The sequence below is a fragment of the Vespa velutina genome, chromosome 7 (genome assembly GCF_912470025.1).
Source record: "Vespa velutina chromosome 7, iVesVel2.1, whole genome shotgun sequence".
Classification (NCBI taxonomy): domain Eukaryota; kingdom Metazoa; phylum Arthropoda; class Insecta; order Hymenoptera; family Vespidae; genus Vespa; species Vespa velutina.
Genome location: NC_062194.1, coordinates 6,515,739 through 6,541,641, shown reverse-complemented (window position 1 = coordinate 6,541,641; position 25,903 = coordinate 6,515,739). Strand labels below are relative to the sequence as shown.

At 36.9% G+C, this 25,903-nt stretch overlaps 1 protein-coding gene across 5 annotated transcripts in view; it reads right to left on the bottom strand.

Moving 5' to 3' along the window:
* The window catches only part of LOC124950719 (Down syndrome cell adhesion molecule-like protein Dscam2), a 122,409-nt gene that overhangs the window by 3,831 nt on the left and 92,675 nt on the right, over positions 1-25,903 (bottom strand). For all 5 annotated transcript variants that reach the window (XM_047497879.1, XM_047497877.1, XM_047497880.1 and 2 more), the window contains 28 exons: positions 23,083-23,247; positions 20,252-20,398; positions 20,002-20,119; positions 17,641-17,802; positions 17,178-17,461; positions 13,227-13,371; positions 12,266-12,417; positions 11,927-12,199; positions 11,348-11,632; positions 9,977-10,276; positions 6,931-7,053; positions 6,614-6,787; positions 6,379-6,529; positions 6,076-6,224; positions 5,863-5,994; positions 5,502-5,802; positions 5,172-5,350; positions 4,918-5,087; positions 4,588-4,726; positions 4,405-4,522; positions 3,844-4,295; positions 3,593-3,774; positions 3,125-3,518; positions 2,844-2,987; positions 2,581-2,766; positions 2,041-2,252; positions 1,772-1,925; positions 1,592-1,694 (listed from right to left, as the gene is read on the bottom strand). In XM_047497879.1, the coding sequence (XP_047353835.1) occupies positions 1,592-1,694; positions 1,772-1,925; positions 2,041-2,252; positions 2,581-2,766; positions 2,844-2,987; positions 3,125-3,518; positions 3,593-3,774; positions 3,844-4,295; positions 4,405-4,522; positions 4,588-4,726; positions 4,918-5,087; positions 5,172-5,350; positions 5,502-5,802; positions 5,863-5,994; positions 6,076-6,224; positions 6,379-6,529; positions 6,614-6,787; positions 6,931-7,053; positions 9,977-10,276; positions 11,348-11,632; positions 11,927-12,199; positions 12,266-12,417; positions 13,227-13,371; positions 17,178-17,461; positions 17,641-17,802; positions 20,002-20,119; positions 20,252-20,398; positions 23,083-23,247 (5,494 nt within the window). The remainder of the gene's footprint in view (positions 1-1,591; positions 1,695-1,771; positions 1,926-2,040; positions 2,253-2,580; positions 2,767-2,843; positions 2,988-3,124; positions 3,519-3,592; positions 3,775-3,843; positions 4,296-4,404; positions 4,523-4,587; positions 4,727-4,917; positions 5,088-5,171; positions 5,351-5,501; positions 5,803-5,862; positions 5,995-6,075; positions 6,225-6,378; positions 6,530-6,613; positions 6,788-6,930; positions 7,054-9,976; positions 10,277-11,347; positions 11,633-11,926; positions 12,200-12,265; positions 12,418-13,226; positions 13,372-17,177; positions 17,462-17,640; positions 17,803-20,001; positions 20,120-20,251; positions 20,399-23,082; positions 23,248-25,903) is intronic.

The window sequence follows — 25,903 nt, the reverse complement described above, 5'->3', positions numbered from 1 at the left end:
TTTTAATAAAAACATAATCGCGATTGTTTTAAAGGGAAACAGAGTAAATCATTTAAAAAAAGTAAATAAGCTGTCGTTTTACGTTGTTTTTAACGTATTTATTGGATGGTTCAATAATATAGGAATTTTCAGTATTTTATATCTAAATTAAAAATATTAGTTATTTTTTTATTGAAAATTCGACATCACTTATTGGCCAGTCTAATCCATACGCAGATATATAAGAAAGAAACATCATTCGTACGTATTTAAGCTTTATATTTTAGACCATCAATCAGGGTTGTTCATCTCAATCATCAGATTTAAATTCTATCGATAATCTATAGAATGAATTAGACCGATGACTACATTTAACTTCCATACAAAAAAAAGGGTTAAGGAAAAAATTATAAGAAGTATGGCAACAAATAAGACCCGAATATTTAAAAAAAATTATTTCTAGTATAAACGATTAAAACACGTCCAAAATCAAAAGATCTATGCCACCAAATATTGAAATTTCGCCAAATGATTTAAAAAATATTTTATTTGATATTAGTGGTATTGACGTCCGAATATTTTTGTAATATGAAAATCAAACAATATTTCATTTATAATGTGTATAAAATTGTAATGGCTAAATATAAATACATTAAGTTGTATAATATATTTTTGTTAATCACAATAAGTGATACATAAAAGGAAAAAAAAATTTTTTTTTTTATTCAAGAACAATCGAAATATATATACCGATTTATTCAAATATACTATAATGTCCGAATATTTTTGTCATTCATTATATATCTGTACAATATTAGTTTTGTTGGTGAGTAAATACAAATAAAAAAATAAGGAATATCGAAAAATAAAAGTTACGGTGTCTTAAAAATATTAGCGATTATTTGTTGTCGTATATTAATCGATATAATATCAATATTTGTATTAATAAATTATCTGTGACAATAATAATATTATTTATTCAACGTGTTTATCGATTTATAATAATCGACGTTCATGATGTTTGATTATGGAACCGTGTCGGTATAAAATTCATGGGAAAATGTAGATACGCTCAATGTTATTGTTATGTCATTTTACATTAATTATTATCGAGGTTTATATTTCCACAGGGGATTTGAAAGTATCATATTGTTTAATATGATTCGATACTGTGATTATGAATGTAACAAATGTAAATAACAACGAGCGATCCATTTTTCCGAACTGGCTCAATGAAGATTAAGACGTCAATTTTTCTAATGGTAAGTAACGTTATATATTATATATAAATACATACATACATATATATATATATATATATATATATATATATGTATTAAAATTTTCTCATTTTATATAAAATTATATAATATTAAATTATATTATATTAAATATTTATATGTATTAAAATTTTCTTATTTTATATAACAATTAGATATTGAAAATTAATTACTGTTTCCCCTTAATTATTTAATGTTTAAACATACATAAAGCAAAATAAAAGAACAATCAAAATTATATTAAGCATAATTTACCGAAAAAGATTGTTAAAAATTTGAAAATTCTTAAACAGCAACTAATAATTAAAAAAACAACAAAATGTATTAATTACCTAGATCGTCCTCTTCGTGGCAGTGATTTCTGTTCCGACATCGGCGAGATGTCCGAGGAAGTGCTCGACGTACCGTGATAAATGAAGTCTGAAACGGCTCGAACTGAAAGATTGTTTCCTTATAATAATAATTCGTTCGATAAGATGGATTTTAGAAGGATTAGAGATAATATAACGTACTGTGTTTGAGTTTGCCAGCGTCGAGTTGATTGGAAGACTCTGTGCGAGAGCTCGTCAGCTGATCCGGGTCAGACTCGCTCTCGTCGCTCTCGACGTCGCCCGGGGTTTGTTGTTTCCTCTGTTGTCGTCTCCTCGACGAGACACTCTTCATACTCTATATTCATATATATATATATATATAAAAGAAAGAAAAAAAGAAAAGTTCGATCGATACTTCATTTTATATAAATAATATTAGAAAATAATTCTAAGATAGATAAATTTTTTACCGTTGCCGCTGGCGGAGGACTCGCGCAGCCCTCGGTCATAGCGTGCTCGTGATACATGAAACTGTGAAGAAGAGTATTGTTCGGATGTAGGCCTGCCGCAGATGCTTCCGCCGCGCCTCCCAGTCCTCCCAATCCTCCCAGCCCTGCCAGGCTTCCCCCGCCACCCTCCGAAAGCTGGAACGTAGCGTACGGCGAGATGTCCTCCGCTGTCTCTGTAACCCATTAGAGGCATTGCCTACCTTTCAAATCGCGTCTGACCAATAATTCTGGATATCCGTGTATCTAGAAAGATGTTGACAGGATCAAATATGTCGATTGATGATAATGTATTTATACCTTTGATGTGACGCGTTATACATTCAGCGATCGATTTCCGATAGATATTCGAAGATTGACCAAACCTAAATTATATTTAACGAATATCATAATTGGTTAATTCTTTGAATATCGTTCTCTCATCGACCTACTGTTGCATCGTGAAAATCGCATGATTGGATGGGCGATGCGCATTTTACCTGTACAGTAATTATAGTACCAAACCTGGCTGTCGTCCGTATCGTAACAAAGGTTCACCTGGAATCTTGTCGGGCCCTGCACCCGTATTTGCTGCCTGTTGCAGGGCGACCTTGTGAATAGTTGCGTAATAACGTTCTCGTTGTGTTTCCGCGTTTTGTTGATTTTCTTGGGACTCCTTCATCGGTCTTTGAACTCTGTCTCCCAAATATCCTAAAATATATTCTCTATTGTATTTGATTTTAATTATATTTGGTTTTAAATTTATATTTTTTATTAAGAAAACTTACTGTTTCGCCAACGGAAAGCAACTATTATGGCCGTCGTGACCAGAGCAAATGTAGCGATTATCAAAGGCAGCATAACTTTTACATCCGCATAGAATGGTATAACAGATGCTATTCCACGTTTCGATAATTCTGGAGGCGGTGGTTCTGCAAGGTTACAGGAACACAGTGCTTTTTGTGGATATAATTTTTACAATTTTATTATTTCACCAGCTGATTAATGAGCGCAATGACGAACTTTTCAAGCGATTCAAGCGGAGTTTATTAACGTCGTTCGAGCTTACCACCTTCCTTCGTCAATGTCACGAAACTGAATTCCGCTTGATTGCTTCCAGCAACGTTATGAGCTTCGACCTTCAATTGATAAACCGTACTAGGTGTTAAATTTGTTACGACGAATCTTCGTTGCATTTTAACGCTGTTAGACACTAAAGTCCAATGAAATTCGTTTGCAGGTCTGTACTGAATAACGAAGTAAAGTATAGGACATCCATTGTCAGGCCAAACGTGTAATCTTAGAACCAACGTTGTCGAGTTGGGGCTAAGAAAAGCCGCGGACGGTGGTATTCCTGGTGCTTGGCCTTGAGTTCGTACAGAAAGTACCGGCGACGAAGGGCTACTACCAATTTTATTATGCGATGTTAAATACAATTGATAAGTATTTCCACATAAAAGACCCTGTTGAAATAAAAAATTTGCGAATATACCTCTTGAATTATAATGTATTAAAAATATTTCTCTCGAAAGCTTACCTTTAGCTCGTGATTAGTAGCATGTCTAGAGAGATGTAATTCGTCTAAGTTGCCATGCGTTGTACGATAATGTAACGTGTAACCGGTTAGAGGAGCACCTCCGTGATAACCAGCTTTCCAATGTAATAATATACTACTCGATGTTGAACTCGTTACATATAATACAGGTGCATTGGGTGGAACTAGAGAAAGTATAAATACAAAGTGATACGAATTTAAGTATAGATAAATTCTATAAAAATATATATTACCTTGCACTGTAAGAGTGTAATGTAATTTATCACCCCCTTGGGCGTTTTCCACTTGACAGGTATAATTTCCAGAATCTTGTGATTGTAAATTCGAAAGGACGAGTTCGCCGGTTGGTAAAATTTGTGCGTTTCTGGTAGTATCGGTTCGAATTTGTTCAATGGCTCCTTTGTACCATTCTCTAGTGGGATCTCCAACCTCATTGCAAGCTAAAGTAGCAGAACCTCTCCATGGTTTTACAACATGACCACCAAAGGACGTGATCCTTGCGGGTACTCTATTAGTTGGTACTTGAGCTGCAACTTTCGAACTTTGGCCTTCACCGACTCGAGTATTACCTGTTACCCAAAATTGATATTCTACGTGTTGTTGTAAGCCCGTTGCTTCGAAATGAGTGTTCGTAGCTGGTAATGTCCTCTTGCCATGATTTAATTCTCCCTGACCGTCGACAACTCTACAATATTATTTGGATAAAAGTTCTTTCGTTTTAGAGTTAATATTTAATCCAAATTATAACTCGGATAAAAGTTGATTTTTATAAATTTGATTAAACTATGATGTACCTAGTATAGAGATTGTATTTTGTGATAATTCCATTAGGCTCCAATGGTGGCAGCCAGGAAATAAAAAGAGCCTGAGGCGAACTCACGACCACTTTAATATCCGCTGGACTTCCAGGTACTGTAATAAAGTTAAATTAGAATCGGTACAATAAGGATAAAGTAGAATAGCTGTAATAACAATACCATCTTCTTCTGTCTGACAATAAGTAACAGTAGTAGGAACTCCATCTCCTACTCTCGTATAGGCTAGTACTTGTATCGTATAATTTGTATACTTTCTTAGATCTGTGAGGACTATCGTTAAAGCACTAGTTTTACGTACCTACGACAAAAGTATATATATATATATATATATATATATATATATATATAGTATATATATATACATATATAGTATATATATATATATATAGTATATATATATATATACATATAGTATATATATATATCATTTTAGAATAACGTTCTCTTCATATTTTTAATTGGATTACTTTCACAACGCAATGTGCTTACTTCCATTTCATCCACACCACGCCATGCGTCCGCTAAAATCGGCTCGTAATTCAATTTATAACCTTGAATAATGCCATTACTATGAGTATTAGGAGGTGGTTGCCAAGATACTTGTAGAGATTGCGAAGTAAGCGCAGCACATCTCACATCTTCCGGTGGTTTACTGGGAACTGAAAAGGAACAAGTTCTGAAGCTTTGTAGCAATCAACGTTAGCGTCATATTGATCTCGCCGGAAGGTAATTTCGAGTCTCACCATCCTCTAATGTCTGCGTTAGTAATGGCTCGGATAAAGGTCCAGATCCGACTTGATTGTACGCTTGAACGACCAAGGAGTATCTCGTGTAAGGTCGAAGACCCGTCAATCGAAGTTCACCGCCCCCTTCCTCACCATCTCCGGATACAGAAGTGAAATTGTACGATGGATTTCCTGAGCTAGAAAGATCGTTTAAGACTTTTATCTTAGCGTAAATTTGTCGTTAGCCATTTTCTAATGAATTTTCGCTCTTATCGTCGTTTCAATAGAATAGACAGTAAATTCAATGAAGTTTAGAACGAGTTAATCGACGGGAAGAAATTTCGTTACCTAGTCTCTCTATAGCCGACATTAAAGCCTTGTATGTCACCATGACGAAGTTCGGGCAATGGTGGTGACCAAGTAATCAAAATTTCCGAGGAAGAAAGTGCTCTTGCAGCGAGATTAACTGGAGGTCCTGCGGGTCTTTGAGGTTCGGTTCTAACCAATAGTTCCGTTGAAGGAGCCGAACGACCTGCTGGTCCTTCAGCGATTACTCGTATCGTGTATCTTGTAGCAGGTTTAAGATCGTCGATTAAAGCAGCGTAAGGTAAAGGAGGTCCGACAAATTCTTGTTGTTGCCACATACCACCTGATCAACGAATTTACGCTTAATTTCCTTACTGTTATATCGTAGAAATAATTCTCTTACCTTCGCCTTCCTTATATTGAAGTATGTATTTGGTAACTTCACTGGTATCTTGAGACTTGTGTTGCCACTTAACGTTTATACTTCGACTAGCTACCATGGCTGTTTCTAAAGTGTTTGGAGGTTGTGGTGGTTCTAAACGAGACGATAAAAATTTACAATATCTTTTGCCTAATACGAGATATTTATCCCATCTATCCGATATATACTTCGTACCTTGTACGAGGAGTTGTACAAGTTGTTGATCGCGACCGTAAAGATTGCTAGCTTGACAAAAATATGCTCCGCTGTCGGATGCTTCGGCCGAGGAAATTTGCATTTGTGCGATAACACCGTCGGGCGTTGGTTCTTGGTTCACGGTGACTCTTTGTGAAGAAAGAAAAAAAAGGGGGAAAAAAAAACAAAAATACAAAAAAAAAAATACAAAAAAAAAAATGATGAATTATATAAAAAATTTTATTTCAACACGATTTTCCCTTCTCTCTTTCCGCGTAGAATAAAGAGCGTTCTCTATATTACCGATAATTCGTCGAAGGATTCAATTCAATTTTTCCGCCTTTCAACCATTTTACAGTCACTGGCTTGTCTCCGTGTACCTCGCAATGTAACGTAGCGGTGTCTCCTTTCTTAATCGTTACCAATCGCGAGGGTGCAGCGAAGTACGGCGATGCTATATAAGTTAATAATAAGCACAAGTGCACACTTTAATAATATAAAATATTATTCTATATGAGAAATTTTGCGAGGTACTTACAATTAACTTTTAATTGCACAACCTTGCCTATGCCAGATCCTATACCGTTGCTCGCTTGACAAAGATAAAAACCTTCTCTGTCCTCTTTCACGTGTTGTAAAAGGAGCGTTCCATTGCTTAGAATTTTAGTGTACGCCCGTTCCCGCAACTCCTCGTATTCGCCAGATTTGCTTCCTGCGATTAAATGCCGTAAGCTTAAACTTCGTTCCAAGAGTAATGTTTATATTTTTTTTTTGCTTTTTTTTTGTTTTTTTTTTATTCTTTCATTCTTTCCTTCTTTTTTTTTTCTTTTTTATTTCTTCTTTCGAGCTACTCACCCGTAGCTTTTTTCCAAACGATAACAGGCGTCGGTACACCTTGTGCTTGACAATGCAAAGCAACGTGCCTGTTCCTTTCAACGCTTATGCTGTCTGTCGGTTCGACGATCCATCGCGGAGGAACTGGAAATTAGAACGCGTATCTTCAGACACGTCTGTCGCGGTTCCCAAATTCATTATCTTTTACTGGTCGTTAGCAATTTAAAGACAGGTACGTCGTGAGAAAAGATATGAATAAAAAAAAAAAAAAAAAAAAAAAAAAAGAAAAAGAATAAGACAAAAAAAGAATAGAAGAATATACACAAAAACGTTAAGAAGGAACGAGCTCTTTTAACGAAACGTTTATTCGTTATCGGCCGATATCTTCTATTATATATATATTTCGAGAACGAAGTTGAATTTCAAATCTATCGTTTCGCCGACGAATAAGCAACGTTCCTTCTTTTTATATCTTTCCTTTTTTATATTTTTTTTCTTTTACTTATTGTTCCACTTTTTAGCGCGATTGATAATCTGTTCTTGATGATGCAAGATCGAATTAGTATGCTAATTATATATTTCTTTCGTTTTATGAAAAGTGAAGAATTATTTTATGAGATAGAGAAAGACAGAAAGATAGATAGAGAGACAGAGATAGAGAGAGAGAGAGAGAGAAAGAGAGAGAGAGAAAGATAGATATATATATATATAGATAGATAGATAGATAGATAGATAGATAGATAGATAGATAGAGAGAGAGAGAGAGAGAGAGAGAGAGAGAGAGAGAGAGAGAGATAGTGATAAAGATATATTACATAATAGAGTGAATGAAGGTTAGTGGATGAGATAGGGGAAAGTTTGGTTTAATAACGTGTGTCGATGCCAGACGTCACGATTAATAATACAACATTGTACAGCGATGACCATAAATCAATAAGATATTCCAGTCATCGCATAGCGTTTCGTCAATTAAGCGTTAGGATTAATTTAGATGATTATATGCTCTGTGTGTACGTGTATTGTCCGCCGCGCATCGATACGTTCGATAATTTTGGGTAATCAATTGGATGCTCTGTTTAGCGGGTTCTACTTTTACAGTGGTGAAAAACGCTGCAGAAGCGAAATACTGTGAGTGGGAATTTCAACGTTTTACAAAACGGCAAAAATATCGGCCACGCACCGACGCGTGCGACAATATATAATATAGGTATGTATATACGTAATGTAAGTATAATAATACTCGTTTAAAAACGTGGCGTGATAAACAAGTAGAACTCTTGGAAGAAAAGGCGCAAGTGGGCGGGATACAAGTGAGGGTGGGTGAGAGCTTATCGGCAGAGCACCGGTATTAATATGTATCGTGGAAAGGCATATAAAATATATATATATATATATATATATATATATATATATAAATAATATATAAGTACCCGCTTCTAACGACTAGTTTAATAAATACAAATTTAATATAATAATATACGTACTACTGGTCTACATTACCGATTCACAAAGAGGCACGAATCTTTGCCGTTCGGATTTCAAGCTCGAACTTGTTAGAAATTTTATCGTAACTTTCGCATGCACATTAGTTTACCGTCGTTTGCGTCATTAGCGTTTCTTATATCTCTTCGTAGCATCGAACTTTGAAAGTCTAAATCGGCAGCTTTCTCGCCTCATTGTGAAAAAGGAAAGATGAAAAAGGAGTGAGACAGACGATAGTTAGAGAAAGAGAAAGAGAAATAGAAAGATGGTGAGAAAGCATGCAAAAAAGTGAATAAAAAAGACTGCCTTCCAACGAGCCCAAAGGAGAGCCAGCGCAAGGTCGGTGGAAGTTTCTGCTCGTGAGTGTAGTGGCGTGCTCGCAATTTAAAGGTGTACGAAACATTGAATTACGTAATTAAGAGAATAATATGTATACATAGGTATATAATAATGTATAATATATATATATATAGAATGTATATTTATATATGTATATATGCAAACAGAGATCTAATTTGTATAATATAAAAAAGAACATGCGATAAGAGATATGTAATGCTCACATACACGAACGCACGCAGGCCAGAAGATAATCGAGAGATCGTTCAATTGATATATATATATTTTTTTTCACTTTTTTTTTTCGATTCCTCGTTAAAACGATTAAAATAAGGAAAGGTGCAAACTGTTACCTTTATGATTCGGTCAAGTCAAGCAAACCTCGGGGGGTCCACGAGATACCGATGCATTCCCAGAGAGCCAAAGCAACGTAAATGTAATACACACTGTGTGTCTTTTGGAAAGATAGGATGAAGGCTCTGGTATGGATTTTTATTAAGGAAAAAAGGATGTGCGATTTGTCTCAGGATACTATACGATCGTGATCTCGTTGGGACACTACAGCAGTTTTTTTTTCTTTTTTTTTTTTAAACTTCATTAACAATAATATCAATGTTTGTCTCTCTCTCTCTCTCTCTCTCTCTCTCTATCTCTCTCTCTCTCTTTCTCTATTTTTCTCTCTCTTTATTTTTTAATTATGTTTCCTCTATATCCGTTTGATTTACGGTCCCAACGAGAACACGCTGATGATAGTAGATCGTGACGCAGGGCCCGAGCCGTAAGCGTAATGACGTATTAAATGGTAATGGATGATGGTGGAAATCAATTCGTTAGGTGATACTGCTTATTGGTTTACGATACATGATAATGATTTTGAAGGATATCTTTCAACCCCGACGACATGCGTTATATTTCACTTGAATCGAGTAACTTTCTTTGTTATAATTCCGAATTATTTTGCCGAATATAAATGTATATAAAGAAATTGATGAAACTAAATATTCGAAGGATCGAAGAAAGGTAAGATCATAGAAATGGATTATTTTCGTTGATCTTACGATTCGATGAATTGTCATTTAGATTTTTAACACGGTGAAAAAAAATTTTGAAGGAACAAATCGCAAAGTCGGCGTCGAGGGTGGAGACTTATAAGGATTCGTTGAGGTCATGGATACTCGAGAATCGACGTGTGTTGGATTTATCAAGGGAAATTGTGATGGATAAGGGTTGCCGATCATCTAGTTACCTTTTACCTGTAGCTTGGCCGTGTACCTGACCTCGGCGGCGGGGTTCGCGGCGACGCAGGTATAGTCGCCGGAGTGCTCGGCCGCGAGGTTCGTTATACTGAGGAGGCTCGAGTAGGGATCCAGTTGGGAGATGTTTGCAACGGAGGCCAAATTCGGCATCAAGGAAAAGGGACTTTGGCCGTCTTTCAGCCAGGATATGGTTAGGGGTGGATCACCCGCCGCGACCCCGCACACCGTCCGCGTCCGCATCCCCTCGGAAAGGCCCTCTTGGAACGTAAATGGCTCAATAATAGGGGGTACTGGAAAAGGTCAAGAGAGAAGAGAGAACCATACGTGAGAGCGAGAAAAAGATGGCACCAAAAAAACGCAAGAACCTGGTACCAGGTAATATGTGTCATAATATATATATGTATGTATAAATATATATATATAGCATCATAGTTGATAGTAAGTATGTATATATATATTATAGACAGTAGTACGTCCATGTATATATGGAATATAATATGTATATATATAGAATATATGTACAATAGAGGCAGTATAGTAACGTAGCAATGTAGAGGAGAGAGAGGTTGGCCCCGCCGCGGACCAGACCCTGCCGCCCTCACTTTTACATATAATCATTAGCATCGCACCATTCACACAACGTACGTTCGTTTCAACGCAAAAAAGAGCGAGCATTCGACGTCCTTTCGATATTCTCGCGTCGTTCCTCCGTGAGTGTACATAGGAGTGTTCGTATATTCGATCGAGGTACATACATGCTGTTTTCTTCGACCGTAGCGTCACTCCCGGTGAATACTTTCCTGGAACGGTTATTCTTTCTTAGAAACCTAATATGACATTTTTGCGATTGACATATTCCAAGAAAGTACTCACGGAGAAAAGCCGTGGATTGTCGAGAGGTCGGGAAGGAGAAAAACCGTCGAATAGGAAACAGAAGAGAATTGAAGGGTTAGGTTTCGTGCATGAGGAATAGCACTCACGCTAAACGTGAGTCGTCATTGGATTTACCAGGTCTCTACATTCCTAGTGACGTTAGGAAAGGCATCGAAAGAATACGTCTTCTCGAAGCAGCGCGCAGGAATCGAGCGTTTATAATATAGTTCAGCATTTATAATTGCGAATGAAAATATATCGAGACATACCGAGAGGTTGCGCGTTAAAGCATATATATTATATTAATAAGAGAAAAAATAGTAGTAAATGCAAGACAGATAAAAAAAGAAAAAAATGCTCGGTTATTCCTGAAGTCGCTCTCGATCTTCGAGCAGGTCTTTCACACTCGCACAACATCCACGCACGCATAAATTCGGGCGGTCAGGTGGTCGTCGGGCAAAATTGAAGGGGGCCTAGAGGAGGATTACCATGAACCACTAGCCGCTGCGTGTGCGATACCTCTGCGGCCAGATTACGGGCCACACACGAGTAGTTGCCGTTGTGATCTGGAGATAAACTTTCAATCATCAGTATGCTATTGTACTGGTCCATATTGGTAACAGTGACGCGTTCCGATGGTCCCATCGACCTTCCATCCTTGAGCCATGAGATGGATAATGGCAGATCGCCCCTCGTCACGGAACAAGTTAGGGTAGTTCGTTCGCCGAGATGAAGATCGCGATCTGCCGTGAACGGGCTAATTTTTGGGGGAACTGAAATAACAATAACGATCGTTCGTGAGCGTGGAGAAAGGCATAGGGCGAGCTCTAATGCGTCGTCCTGGATCTCTCCATCTCGACGGCGCCGCCTTTTTTCTGCAATTTATTATTTATCTTCTTTCTCGTTCGAGATCTTCTTTTTTTTCTCCTTTCGAAGATAAACGTCATTCGACTTTTCCTCAGTCGAATTTGCTCGTTCGATCTCGTCCTCTTGTACGTCAAATCGCGCTATTTTCGTTGCATCTACGACATTTCTGTAAATTTCGAATCTTGAAATTAAAGCCTTACCGATTACTGCGACATCTCCTGATCTTCTTGCGCTGTGTCCTTGCTTGTTACGAGCCCAGCAGGTATATACTCCAGCGTCTATATTCTTCTGGACGCTTATTATCACCAAGGTCCCGTCTGGAAGAACCTTCTGTCGAAGATCGTCTGGCAATTCGCGATTCGCTCGTTCCCATTTGATTTCTTCTATCGGATATCCAGCTACTGGACACTTCAAACTAAGCTTCTCTCCAGCCACGGCGGTTACTTTTGGAATTAATCGGATGTAAGGTAGACCTGAGAAAAAGTACTCGATTTCTAGACTTGAACGAGGAGAACGAATCTTTCGTTGTCTTTAATTACCGTAAACGTTGAGACGTGCAGCATGCGTAACTTTGCCAGCACGATTTTCGGCCGTACAGGAATACTCTCCGCCATCTTCGACCATCACGTGACTAATGTTAACGTGCGATATTACATCACCGTGTACCGTCACGTATTGTCCTATGACGAACCTTAAAAATAACATTCGAGATCCGATCAAATTAGGGCAATTTATTGTTTCGTCGTTACCACGAATGACCTCGTAAAATTTTATATCACGTTGTAACCATATTGAAAGAATAACAGCGAACGTGGTTATTATCTTTAACGAGTTGACGTTGAACGAATAAACACGTTTTCTTTTTTATTTTTATTATTTTTTTTTTATCCTCTTTCCCTTTTTTTTTTTTTGGCGAAGAAGAAAAAACGCGAAAATGAGAAGAGCTAATATGACGAGATCAAAAGAGGACAAGAGAGGAAGGAAAGAATCTTTTTATGTCGATCAGTCGTTAAACTATACGGCAGAGAGAAAAGAAGTATAGCTCGGGGCGTATCGACGCGTATCTTTTTCTCGCGATCATCTATTTTATCGATATTCGCAATATTTGATCGACGCAATAAATATTCTCGTTTCTAGCTAGGCTATCGCGAAATTGAAGTTGCCCTAGTGAGAAAAACATTTTACGCATACGTGAATATTATCTAATACGTATATTACGATATGCTGCGTGTGTGGAAAAAAGAAAAAAGAAATATTCATTGCCCGAAAAAAGATCGACTTTTTTTAGCGATTATATATATATATATATATATTAGGTTGGAAACTGGCGTTTTTGTTTAGTTATTTATTTTCATTTAACGCCCGTTTCATAGTTTCCAACCTAATATATATATATATATATATTTTTTGTATTCTCTATATCGATGTTGATATCGATACAACGAATTTCAAAAGTCTTTGCTTTTCACGAAACATTTTACACGAATTCGGACGAATTACCTTCCATTAGTTGGTAAGGGGAAACCATCTAAAGCCCAAGTGACCTGCGGCGTAGGATTTCCAGCAGCGGAACATTTTAATGACACTGCTGGCCCTGGTTGAAGAGTCTGTTCGATGAAGGAATAAAGCAGAACCGGTGGGGCGTCTAAAACACAAAGTTGAAGATTATTAAATGATTCACTTTCGAAAATCCTTCACTTTTATCAGCTTCTTATCGAATTCGGCATAGATTGAGTATAGATAAAAGTTTTCAAAAAGTTCGTATTATTTTTCAACTTGAGAAATTATTTATTTATTTAGCCCTTTTGTCACCTCAATATTCTCATAGTGAATTATTTAATGTCATACCTTTATTTCAGAAGAAATAATGATAATCCATTATTTAATGGAGAAAAGCTCATAGCAATATTCATGTTGCTAAGTCCGGGGTCACTGAGCTTACATTCATATTTCTAACGACGATGTTTCATAAACAATATGAGGACGAATCTTTGTAAAAGAAGAAGGAAGTAGAGGAGGAGGAGAAGAAGAAGGATGAAGAAAAAGAAAGAGAGAAAGAGAGAGAGAGAGAGAGAGAGAGAGAGAGAAGAGAAAGGGGTTGGAGATTTTTTGAAAGGTGTTACGCTTGGCGCGCGCATCATGTTGGAAATAGAAGGACAATGAGCTCGCTGCTACGGAAGCACCGTGAATTTTTTCCTCGATGTTCCTACTTCGTCGACAAGCATAGACGAGAAAAGGAGGAGAGACGGAGCGGAAGGGAAAGAGAATGAGAGAGCACCATCTATCGCGCTCAGATTCGAGATCGAACGATGCTGTTGTCGAGGATGAATTCTCGTTGGTTGTTCTGAGAAAGATGGAAGAAAGATAAAAGAGAGAGAGAAAGAGAAAGAGAGAAAGAGAGAGAGATAGAAAGAGTAGGAGCTTCAGCTTGTAATTAAAAGTGTCGATTTCATCGCCATTAAAAGGGCTTTGCATGGACGTCGTTTTTACAAATAACGAACGGGTTGTCTAATGGTGATACGTACGTGAGAGAAAAAGAAAGATAGAAAAAGAAAGTAGAAGAAGACCAGATATATGTAAGACAAATACATGTATACGTACATATATAAAGAGAGAAAGAAAGGAAGAAAGAAAAAAAGAAAGAGAGAAAGAAAGAGAAAAAAAAAGAAAGAAAGAAAGGATGCTTTCGTCTGGAGCTGAATAAAGTGTTTCCGCGGACCGTGTTCGCGGATCCATGTGAAAATTGATGAATCTCGTCTCGATGCCTCCGAGCGATCATCAATGCTCATCTAACGCGCGTGAGAGCTCGAGAAGCGTGCACGAGGCGCGTAAGCTACGACAAAATGGGAGCTTCCTACGGCAAGGATAATGCTTTTTCTATCTATATACCTATGCGGTATCGGGGCAAATGGAATCTCTCGTCGTGGAAAAATACTCGGTGTCGTGATTACGAGAGATAACGATGGCGCGTCGCCTGGGATGAATTGTTCTAGTTTTATATATTGTCGACGCGTCGTTTATGCAGATCAAATTCAACTCTTGGCGAGTGAATCTTGTCGACGAACATACAAGTAGTATTTGCTTTTTTTTTCTTTCTTTCTTCTTCTCCTTTTTTTATTTTTTTATTTTTTTATTTTTTTATTTTTTTTTTTTTTTTTTTAAGTATTGACTTTCGAATCGTACGAGAAGTTAGACAGGTTCATCGTAACGCGTTAAGGTTCATTTAGAGAGAGTATAGGTATAGGTATGCGTTATGCTCTCGACAGATGTGCATCAGGATATTTCGTTCGTCTCGAACACCGATAAAACTCCCTACATAAATTTGTTTCAGAAAGCGGAACGCGACGAACACGAATTTGCAAGTCGATCAGATGCTTTTTATCTTTCTTCTTTTCTTTTTCTTTTTTCTTTTTTCTTCTTTCTTCTTTTCTTTTTTCTTTTTTTTTTTTTCTCTTTTCCCCCAACTCAACAGGGGAGGGGAAAAGATTCAGGTAGATTCTGAAAGTTGGAGACAACTTGTCTCGTTGCAACCAAGTTTCGCAAATTCTTTTACGATATCGAAGTATGTTACGTCGAAAGTGCATTATTTTTTAACGACTACGATCCTAACATCTCGCTGAGAAATCTTTATACTTTCGAAGTTCGAGGAGGAAACGAGAAAACCCGTAAAAAAAAAATTTACGTATGTTATTTAACTAATCTTTAGATTCTCGGAATTAAAAGATTTGCCATGTCGTCTTGAAGAAACAAATCTTCTTAGTAAACTTATACTCTATACGCATAATATAACATTGAAACATTGACTTTATCTTTTCCTTGTGTTCCAAAGGCAAAGCACGTTCGAGTGAAGTACAATTCAAGGACCACGCCCGAAAGTTTTCGTTTCTTTGAGAATAGACAAATTTTCTTCAATTTCCATTTAAGCATCGTACCAGAAAAAGATCATTACCTATCCTTTCACTTCTCTTCATTTCTTTCTTTCTCGGCATTCTCGAATGAAATTGCTGAAAAGCGATCATCTAGTTTCTCTCTCTCTCTCTCTCACTCATTCACTTTCTCTCTCTCTCTCTCTCTCACTCATTCACTTTCTCTCTCTCTCTCTCTCTCTCTCTCTCTCTCTCTCTCTCTCTCTCTCTCTCACTTTTGTTCTCGAACAGCACTGTCCCTATAGCGTCGCTCGCACGAATTCCCTTTGACGTAAATTCCGTGCATTACTAACGCTGACGAGCGAGAGACGCTAACTTCATTGTTGTTTCAAAGGCCCTCCTATCGCCTCTTTCCACCCCCGCACACAGTACGCTCTCCTCTTTCATGCAGTACCCTACACCCACAGATGGGTGGTCCAGATATAGGGCAAACATGGGTGGAGGTGCCTCATTCTGGGGTACCTGCCTCGGTAGACCGGTGAGTGAGAGAAACGGAGGGAGTGAAATAAAGATAGATAGAGAGAAAGAGAGAGAGAGAGAGAGAGAGAGAGAGAGAGAGAAAGAGAGAGAGAGAGAGAAAGAGAGAGAGAGAGAGAGAGAGAGAGAAAATGAGATCGAGAGAGGTAAAGAGGGTGGTAGAAGAGAACAAGAGTTAGAGAGAGAGAGAGAGAAAGAGAGAGAGAGAAAACGAAGCACGTTGCAAAGCGCCGTAAAAGAAGCCTTCTCCACTTCAAAGTGCACCGTTACTCTCCGAACAACGTGACACGCGGTTACCTTGCTCTTTGCCAAGTAATCGAGTCCTCTGTAACTCAATCGGTAACGCAACCAGACCGATCTCGAGACTGAGTCCTTCGTTCAACATTTCTCGGTACCCTGGCACCTTTGACCGTGAAAGGAAAAGAGAAACGCTTATCGAGTTCGTTCTTTTGCTTTATTGGATATTATACGTCTATTACGTGATATATGTACACATGTCCGAGATACATGGAAGAGGTAGAAAAAGAAAAGATTTGTTTATATTAAAATCAGTTTACGTTGTTCTTCGAAAATTTCAATTAACTTTGCAGGAAGTAATGGAAAATACATGAAATTGAAGCGTTTAATTCCGTTTCCCGTGCTAGTGTGTATTTGCTTTCCCTACCGATAAAATACACATCGGCTAATGGGCCGTTAAGTGATTTCTATTAATAATTGAGCTGATGGACGGCATAAAGCGCGAGCGATCATGAAACGCGGTTTCGCGATAATTGCGATTGGAGGAAAGTGGTTGTAGCTTTGAAGGTATCCTAAAGGGAGATCGTTTTTCTCTGATTTTATGTTCGTTCATTATGACGTTCGTATCTACTTGTTTAAATAGAAGGAATCTATCAGAGTAGTGATTGAACGATGCTTTATAAATTGTTAAGACGTACGAAATACTACGTACGCCTTGTAATTACGTTTCAGTGATTTAAATAAAAAGACACGAGGATAGAGGAAGGATAAATCGATCTGGACGATAACAGAGAAGAGAATCTGTACGTACCTCCCAATTGTAATTCCGCGGAGGCCTGGGCAGTGTCACCCTCTGACCTTCTGACGATGCACTGATACATTCCCCTGTCTTCTCTACCTATACCATTTAGCCTCAATAATTCTGATTGCCTTCCCGTTCCTGGAAGCTGCCTGCCGTCCTTGTACCAGGTGATAAAGTGCGGACCAGCTTGAGGATGTGTACCAACCTCACAAGTGAATTCGGCGTTACCACCCAAATGAACGCTCAACAAAGGTGGTGTTACTTCGACGTGAAGCGGTGCTGTCACTATGAGTCTGAAAAATTTCACATTTTCATCATTTTTTATTGTCATATTCAGAATAGCATTATGAATTTTCGTATATAGATATTATCCGTACAATATCGTAGACGCGTTAATTACGTAAATCTTTTGCTTTCGTATCTTATTTATTTTTCTTATTATAATTTTTAAATCTTTGCAATCTTCAATTACCTGATTTCGGCGCCAGCTTCACCGCCGGTATTTGATGCGGAGCACCTATAAATACCACTATCTTCCAACGTTACGGCTTCTATGGCCAGCATAGAACCGAGCAATCGAGTTCTCGGTCCAGACAAGACCAGCATAGGTTCAGCACCCGTCTGTGCATACCACCTTAAAGAGAAAAATGACTTAAGGAATAATTTTAATCTTAATATCGACGATTGAAACGTTCACATTAATTATTTCATTTATTCAAACGTTCATATTATTTATTTGTATTCGTTTACCGACTCTAATGAAAATATAATCAATGAAATGATTATGTTGATACTAAGAGACATATTTTAGATAAAAAATTTTAATTTGCAATGCAAATTAAATATTATAATAATAAAGTACGTAATTACAAAAAAAATATATAAACAGCCGTATGCTGATTGTCCGAGTTCTTTGCGACAAAAAATGATATATCTTTTTTCTTTCTTTTTTTTCTTCTGCGTTTTCACCGACGCAACGAATAATTTTTCATCGAAAGTCCAGTGCTATCTGCCTGGCAAGATACGCCGCGAGGCAAGTAAGGAGTTTAATTTCACTGGCTTTCGGGGTACGTCGACCTAGAAACGACGTTGAGTCGTATCCACGAGAATTTATCCCCTGAATCCTCTCCTTCCTTTCGCCCTTCCAAGTTCTTGACAGTTCTCGATCGAGGCACGTTCGACCCACTCTCCTTCTTCTTTCTTTATCTCCCTCCCCCTCTCTCTCTTTCTTTCTCTCTTTCCCTCCCTTTTTCTCTCTTTTTCTCTCTTTTATTCTCTCCCTCCCCCACTTTTTCCTCCTGTCCTTCTCCATTTATCGTACGTTTTCCTTATGTACCATCTCTCTTCTTATAGTAATACGTAATGGACGTGGTTCCACGGGGGATTTCACTTTGTAGCAAAGTTTCGAGAGCAAAAGGGGAGTAGAAGGAGATAGAGAGAAGTTGATCCGTTCTTGACTTCAATGTCCCGTTGAAAGTTAATGGGGGAAAAAGGAAATGAGAGAGAAAAGAAAAAAGAAAATCCGTCTCATGCATCAAAAATCTTATTCGTATTATTCAGGGACTTTGGACTTTATTTGAAAACATTTTTATCGATCGAGTTCCTCCTCTCTTTCGGTTTTATTTATCCATTTAAAAAGGGAAAGATATTAATAAAAAAAAAAAAATAAAAAAATATATATATATATATATATATATAGATTAAAAAATTTGAAATCTGGAAGAGTCATGACTTGACTTTTCGATTTGGGCAGAATTCATTCCGAATGAAAAAGTATCAATCTCGTAGGATCTATCGCCATTGTATATTTTTCATTAGAGCAGCCGTTTCGTACTACGTAAAGAAAAGACCTACCAGCTGTATTCCGATATTGGCAATAAATTTTCATTTCAACGAATATTTTCCGCTTCGTATTGGCGTATGCGGTGAACGGATTTTACGGGAAGAAGGGAGGCAATGGGAATCGAGGGAGAGAAAGAGAGAAAGAGAAAGAAAAAGAAAAAGAGAAAGAGAAAAAGAAAAAGAAATAGAAAGAGAAAGAGAAAAAATTCCGAGAGGGAAAATGTCGAAGAGAGAGAGAGAGAGAGAGAGAGAGAGAGAGAGAGCTTCTCGTCGACCTGGGCGACATGAAGAGCTTCCGATTGCGCCCTACTCGCAAGGTTTCACGATCGAGTGCTTCCACTTTTGCTCGATCAAAGTCGCGCCGCGTCCTTGTTCCTTTTCTTTCCTTCCACTTGAAGCGCTTCTTTGGGCGTCCTCTTCCACTCCTCCCCCTCCTTCGTCTCCTTATCTCGTTCATCCTCCTTTTTCTTCGAATCTCTTCTTCTTCTTCTTCTTCTTCTTCTTCTTCTTCTTCCTCCTCCTCTTCTTCTTCTATCTATCCTCTTATTCTCCTCGTAGTTTGATCGTAATTTCTCGTTGAAGAACGAAATGGATTAGAGAGAGAGAGAGAGAGAGAGAGAGAGAGAGAGAGAGAGAGAGAGAGAGAGAGCAGAAAGACGCGAATATCGTTCTCTCTCTCTCTCTCCCTCTCTCTCGCTTTCTTCGATATTTTCCTCTCTTTCTCTCTCTTTCCCTCTTTTTCTTTTTCTTTTTCTTTCTATTTTTTTCTTTTGTTTTTTTTTGTTTTTTTTTTTTTAAGTGGATGGTTCAACGATTCGCATTCAATGGTCTCTCTGCGTGAGTTTCGAAGTTTTGAATTCCAAACTGATTTTTACGAGTAAATAGCATACGTTTCATCGGTATTTTTTAACGAATTTTTAAAAAGAATGCCGTAGGATATTTGATTTTATTTTTGGATAATCATTATATACGCATGATTAAAGAGACTCACCGATATTCGGGAGGTGGACAAGCTTGTGCCACGCAAACCAATGACGTTGATTCATCCTGAGCGACGTGAACGACGCCTGAATTTTCGAGCATCACCGGAGGCATTACTCCCCTGTGATCTGAAAGCAAATGTATAGTCTTGAGTTAACCTTAGTTAACTTTCTGAGTTTTCGAAGTTTCACGTTTGCTCGTTCTAAAGAAAGACGTATATTAATATTCCAATGTGTCTAACAATTTGCAAGAAAACTTACCGGCTATTCTAATATTAGCGACCGAACTAACAACTACTTGTCTGGTCAGTCGGTGCATCGTTTGACATCTATATCCGTGTATTTGATCGCTAAACTCAAGACTGTGAACGAGAAGTTCTCCGGTTGGTAGTAGATGAAATTTTCCATCTGAAACAAATTATTATGGATTTATTATGTACATATATTGTTTAACTTTAAGGAAAGTATAGGATACATCGTTCAAATAAAATCCTGGATAGAGTAAGATGTATATATCTATGTATGGATATACCGAGAGATAATATAATAACAATATGAAAGTTATGTGAACAATATGGATAATCCAGCGTTCTTGATATCCTATATTATTTATATCGAACGCGTATAATAACTGGTATTAACATTTTCCAATAAAATCCGATTTAGTAGGAGTTATCTTTAATAGGTTTGATACTGCGAATTTTAATGGATTACGATATTTTCTAGCGAACTGATCCTCCAGGACGATAATTATGCTAATTTTATGATTCTCTGGTCGCCCACTCTCTCCTTTTCTCTCTCTCTCTCTCTCTCTCCCTCTCTTTCTCCCTCTTTCTCTTGGTTCCTCTTTTCTGTCTCCAACAACGTGATATAGAGATCCTACACCCAAAGACCAACCGTGCTTAAGCTTTCGAGTCTCTTTAGATAAGCCAGAGTCTACGTTAACGACGGCAGTTATCCTAAACAGTCACGCCTGTTCTCGAAACTCGAATCTCTGGAAGTAGTCTTTAAAGCGTTCCCGAAACGAATTTGCCTTTGAAGTTCGCTCTATCTAAGATTTTACGAAGATTTCATAGGTAGGTATGTGGAGGAATGACTATTATTACAGCGTGCAGATTTCGTTTAGCTCGCAAAATCATTAGACGCGAAATTGCATGAAATTAAACGTTTATATCGTATGAACGTTTAGATTATTTTTATAGATGAATTCTTTCGAATGGAATTATTATATTTCAAGGATTTGGATACGAGTATCAACGGCTAACAATTAAAAGCTAATGATATACTCGTATATGAACCGAAGGGTCACGTTCAGTCGCGAGACATTAACCGAACTAAGACCTCGTCTCTGATAAGGGTAGACTCCTAAATAGCGATTGTCGACCAAGTCAGGTGGACCGGTTAGATTATGTAGTTTAGGTATTACATTCGATGGAACCTATAGGATGGTGCATGCATGCATCCATTGAAGGTAGATAGGGCACCTATGTAGTTCAGTTACTATACCTACATCGAATTACGCATGGTCTGATTCCACTAGTATTGCCAACTGGGATCTGACTTGTGTACAAAAATATTACGTCAATATATGTAAATCGGCTTCATGGGTTATATATGGAGAATTTTGCCGTTGCATCGTGGTATTTCGGAAAATGCAGAAAATATTATCGGATGAACGAGTTTTACTTGCTTGCTGTTTTCATTACATTCCCGTGGGAACGCGAAGAGAAAATCGCGTTTGATTACTATTTTTCATTTAACACGCTCGTAGAGAATTTTTCTCTCTATACAATAATAAAATAAAAATAAGAGATATAATCGATAATAAAATATGTCATGTTTACTTTGAAACATTTCGAACGAGGACATTCTTGACGTATGTAATTAATAACCAAACATACTTCTCCGTTTATTTCTATTTTTTTCTTTTCGTTTCGTAGGGGGCATGAATTTTATGATATTTTTCCTTCTTTTTTTGTTTTTCTTCTCTTATTTTTTGTCGCTGTCAAATAAAAGTTATACCAGGCAGACCGGTCGTTATTCGAATAGCTTGTGACAATAGTCACTTGGAGAGGATCCAACTGCGTTGTCCTGCGTTCGCTTTCTATAGTATGTTCTATAGTGAACGCATATTGTCGGATCGCTTAAATTTTGCAGAATTCTTTGCGAGTTTTGGAACTACGAATCGTATGAATGACGTTGACGACAACAACGACGACGACGACGACGACGACATATTATTCATATGTGCAGCATTTATTAATGAATTCTTGGAAAACAATATGAGACGGATTTAATTAGAAGCAGAGTATATTTAAATCGCACTAGTTTTAATTACACGCGTTAAATCATAATTATAACCCATTCAGAGAAAAAGGATATGTTCCTTTAAATATTTTTTACTTCTTTTTTTATTATATATATACATATATATATATATATTTTTTTTTTATATTTCTTTTTCCTTCTTTTTTATTATTACTATTTGTTTCTCGCGAAGTAGTCTTCGCTAGCTTTAAATTGGATTAATTTTTGTGACTGTTAATGAGTCTTCGTGCTGCAGGGTCAATGTCCTCAACGATCTTCGTACCTATGATACGTTGCTGGAGATAGGGAGGTGTTGGAAGATTATTGTGGATATTAAATTTCGGTCTGGAGAAACAGCCCTCGTGGCGGATATTAAATTTTAGTCCCAGTAAGCAATGACCCAACCAACATCATACTTCGTAGCTCTTACCTACATACGTGAAAATCATTCTGACGTCGACCACTATAATTCTTTGAGCGTTGCACTATACTGGCAAAGAGATATCGCGTCTCACTCCTAGAGACTACTGGATTTTTATCGTCTTCTTGCAGACTTTCCCCTCGCAAATATTTTAGATTACAGTCATTCATTACGTTATAATGGCTAGCACGTTGCACGCATATTAATGTTAACAGAATTCGTGTTGCTTGTAAAGTTAGAGAAATTGGTAGAGACGAGAAGAAAAATGGGAGAAAATAAACCTCCAAATAACTTTCGTCGTGCTATTACGAAAAGAAAAAAAAAAAAAAAAAAAAAAAAGACAAAGAAGAATGAATCGAATTACCTCCTTGTAACGAAGGATAAATGTAGAAAGATGGCTCCTGTAACCAGGACACAACACGCACCAAGTCTTTGACGAAACTAGGAACGACGCATCTTAGTATCGCCGTGCATCCTCTCGATGCACCTCCAATTACCTCCACGTCCACTTTGTAGGCCTGAGCGACAACTGTAAACAGGAAACGACGATAAAATTTTTTTAATCACGTTTCCTATTAAGACGAGTATCAAATTTATAATTATTTAAATACGTTTTAAATATGATATCTAGTATTGCATTTTTCTTTTCTTCTTTTTTTTTCCTTTTTTTTTTTTTTTTCTTTAAATTTGAAAACAGAAAGAAATAGTGTTTTCGTTATTTAGAAAGCATCTACCTGTACGAGAGAAATATTATCTATGTACATAATATATATGTTATTTGTAAATATATATATATATATATATATATATATATATATATATATATACACAAAATCGAGATATCCTACGTATATAGAACGTCAAAGTCGTTACTCGTAGACTTTCGGTGAATCTCTACATTGGCGTCGGCGTTAGAGAAGCGGCGAGGCGTGAGGTGACGCGGCTGTAACGAACGCCTCGTCCTCAGCGTCTGCTTTCCTCCTTTTTCTCCTTTCTTTCTCTCTCTCTCTCTCTCTTTCTCTCCTTTTTTGTTTCTCCCGTCGTACTCTCGCTCAAGAGGCACTATACTCTTCCGGAGATTTTATTTACGTGGAAATTCCAAGGGCGACGGCCAGCTGCCACCGACGGTGTAGCCTGACACGACGTCGTGACGCCAAGAAGACTCCTCTTCTTTATCTTTCTTTCTCTCTCTCTCTCTCTCTCTCTCTCTCTTTCTCTCTCTCTTTCTCTTTTCTTTATTCTCACTCCATCTCTTTTACTTGAATAGAAATTCGTCGTTGGTCTTTCTCTTTTCTTTCCTTCGCAAGATTCGCCAGCCGAGGGAGCCGTCAACCGGAAGTTTGCCTCCTATTTTCTTGCTCCTTTTTACCCCAGTATATAACTCCCCATCCGAGCTTCGTTCTCGCTTCAACGTTTTTACCTCGACTCGTCCTACCGAGAATGATCGTACTACGAGAGATAGTATTTTTCAGGAACAAATAATGCCTATAGGGCAATACTTGGGAAAACTGAGAAATATACAGGGTGTTCCGTTTATCTTGAAAAACTGAAATATCTCGTGAGGGATTGTAGCTACCAAAACAATTTTTTTATAAATATTTTTAGTACCAAGAGATATATTATATGATAACAATTATTTTTTTCGCAGGTTAAGTGCCGGGGGAAATATCAAAGTCAAATTCATTTTTTGAAATAGAACTATTATTTTTCTTTTCATAATTGAATGGCATATCTCGAGATGAATACGATAAAGTGCCAAATAAAATTATTTATAACTGTAAAATGTATTTTCTCAGGATTAATTCAAGATAATGATGGTTAACGATTGCAAGGCTACATGTTGTAAACGAAGACCAAACCTCTTACGAAATAAATTTCGTTCATATCAGAAGGAATTTGAGAAGTTTAAAAGAAGGGAGATGAAACCTTCATTGCTTATAGCAATATTATATTGTATTATATTGTATTATATCGTATTATAACATATTTACTATGTATTACTAATAAAATTGACAATAAAAATGTATAAAGTGAAAAGAAATCCAATATGTTCATTATCAAAACCATTTACTATTTTCCTTATTCACCAAATTGACTTGTTTTTCAAATTATGGAAGAGGTACCGATCAAATTTCGATTTGAGGGAAGAATTTTCATTTTGGCCAGAATTTCGCGCCTACCAAAATTTCAATTTTCGACCAGGAAAGAAGAATATATCAGGAGGTGGCACGATTTTGCCTGCCACCTCTTCGCGCATCATGTTATCCTAATACAAATTCAAATTTGTGGGGGAAAAATTTTCGCACTCATTGTAATTTTGAATTTTCGACCAGGAGAGAAGAACATATCAAGAGGTGACAGGATTTTGCGTGCCATCTTTTCGCACGTCATATTATCTTGATAAATATCTTGATTTGCTGGGAGAAATTTCGGTTTTGTCAAGAACTTTCAATATATATGCTTATTTTTTTTGGATATGGAATATTGCAGTAGATTTTAATGAAGAACACATCTGATTTCCTTCTACGTTAAATACTTTTATTTTCATATTCATTAATTATACATATTGGATAGATACATTTTATTTAATAATTTTACAAATATTTATTTTATCATATAAGTTATGTTATAATATAATGTAGTATAATGCGATATAATGTTATATCGCTGAATACAATACAATACAATATAATACAACATAATATAATATAATAGTTCTTTACTCAAAAGGTAAACTTCTTTTCAATATGTCGTCTAACAATCATCAACCAGGGATATTATTATATTTTATAAGAACTCGCAAATGTATAACATTTTATAATAATAAATGATCACATATCATATATCATTGAATTCGTTTCAACAAATGCCATTGAATTATGAAAAGAGAAATATATATAATATCATTTAAAAAAATTATTTAACTTTGTAATTTCCTCCAGCATTGGATTTGAAATAAAAGAACTGACAATTATGATGTGTTCCTTCATACGAAAAAAATCTGTAAAATATTTTATTAATGGATTTAGTCCTACACAAGATATTTCAATTTTTCAATATAAACAGGACACCCTGTATATATCTATATCTGCAGGTACCATTTCCAATTTCTGTCTGATATCTTCTCGAGGGAAATTTGTCACTCTTCACTGTCTTATTTTCTTTTTCAGTAAAAAAAGACGAAA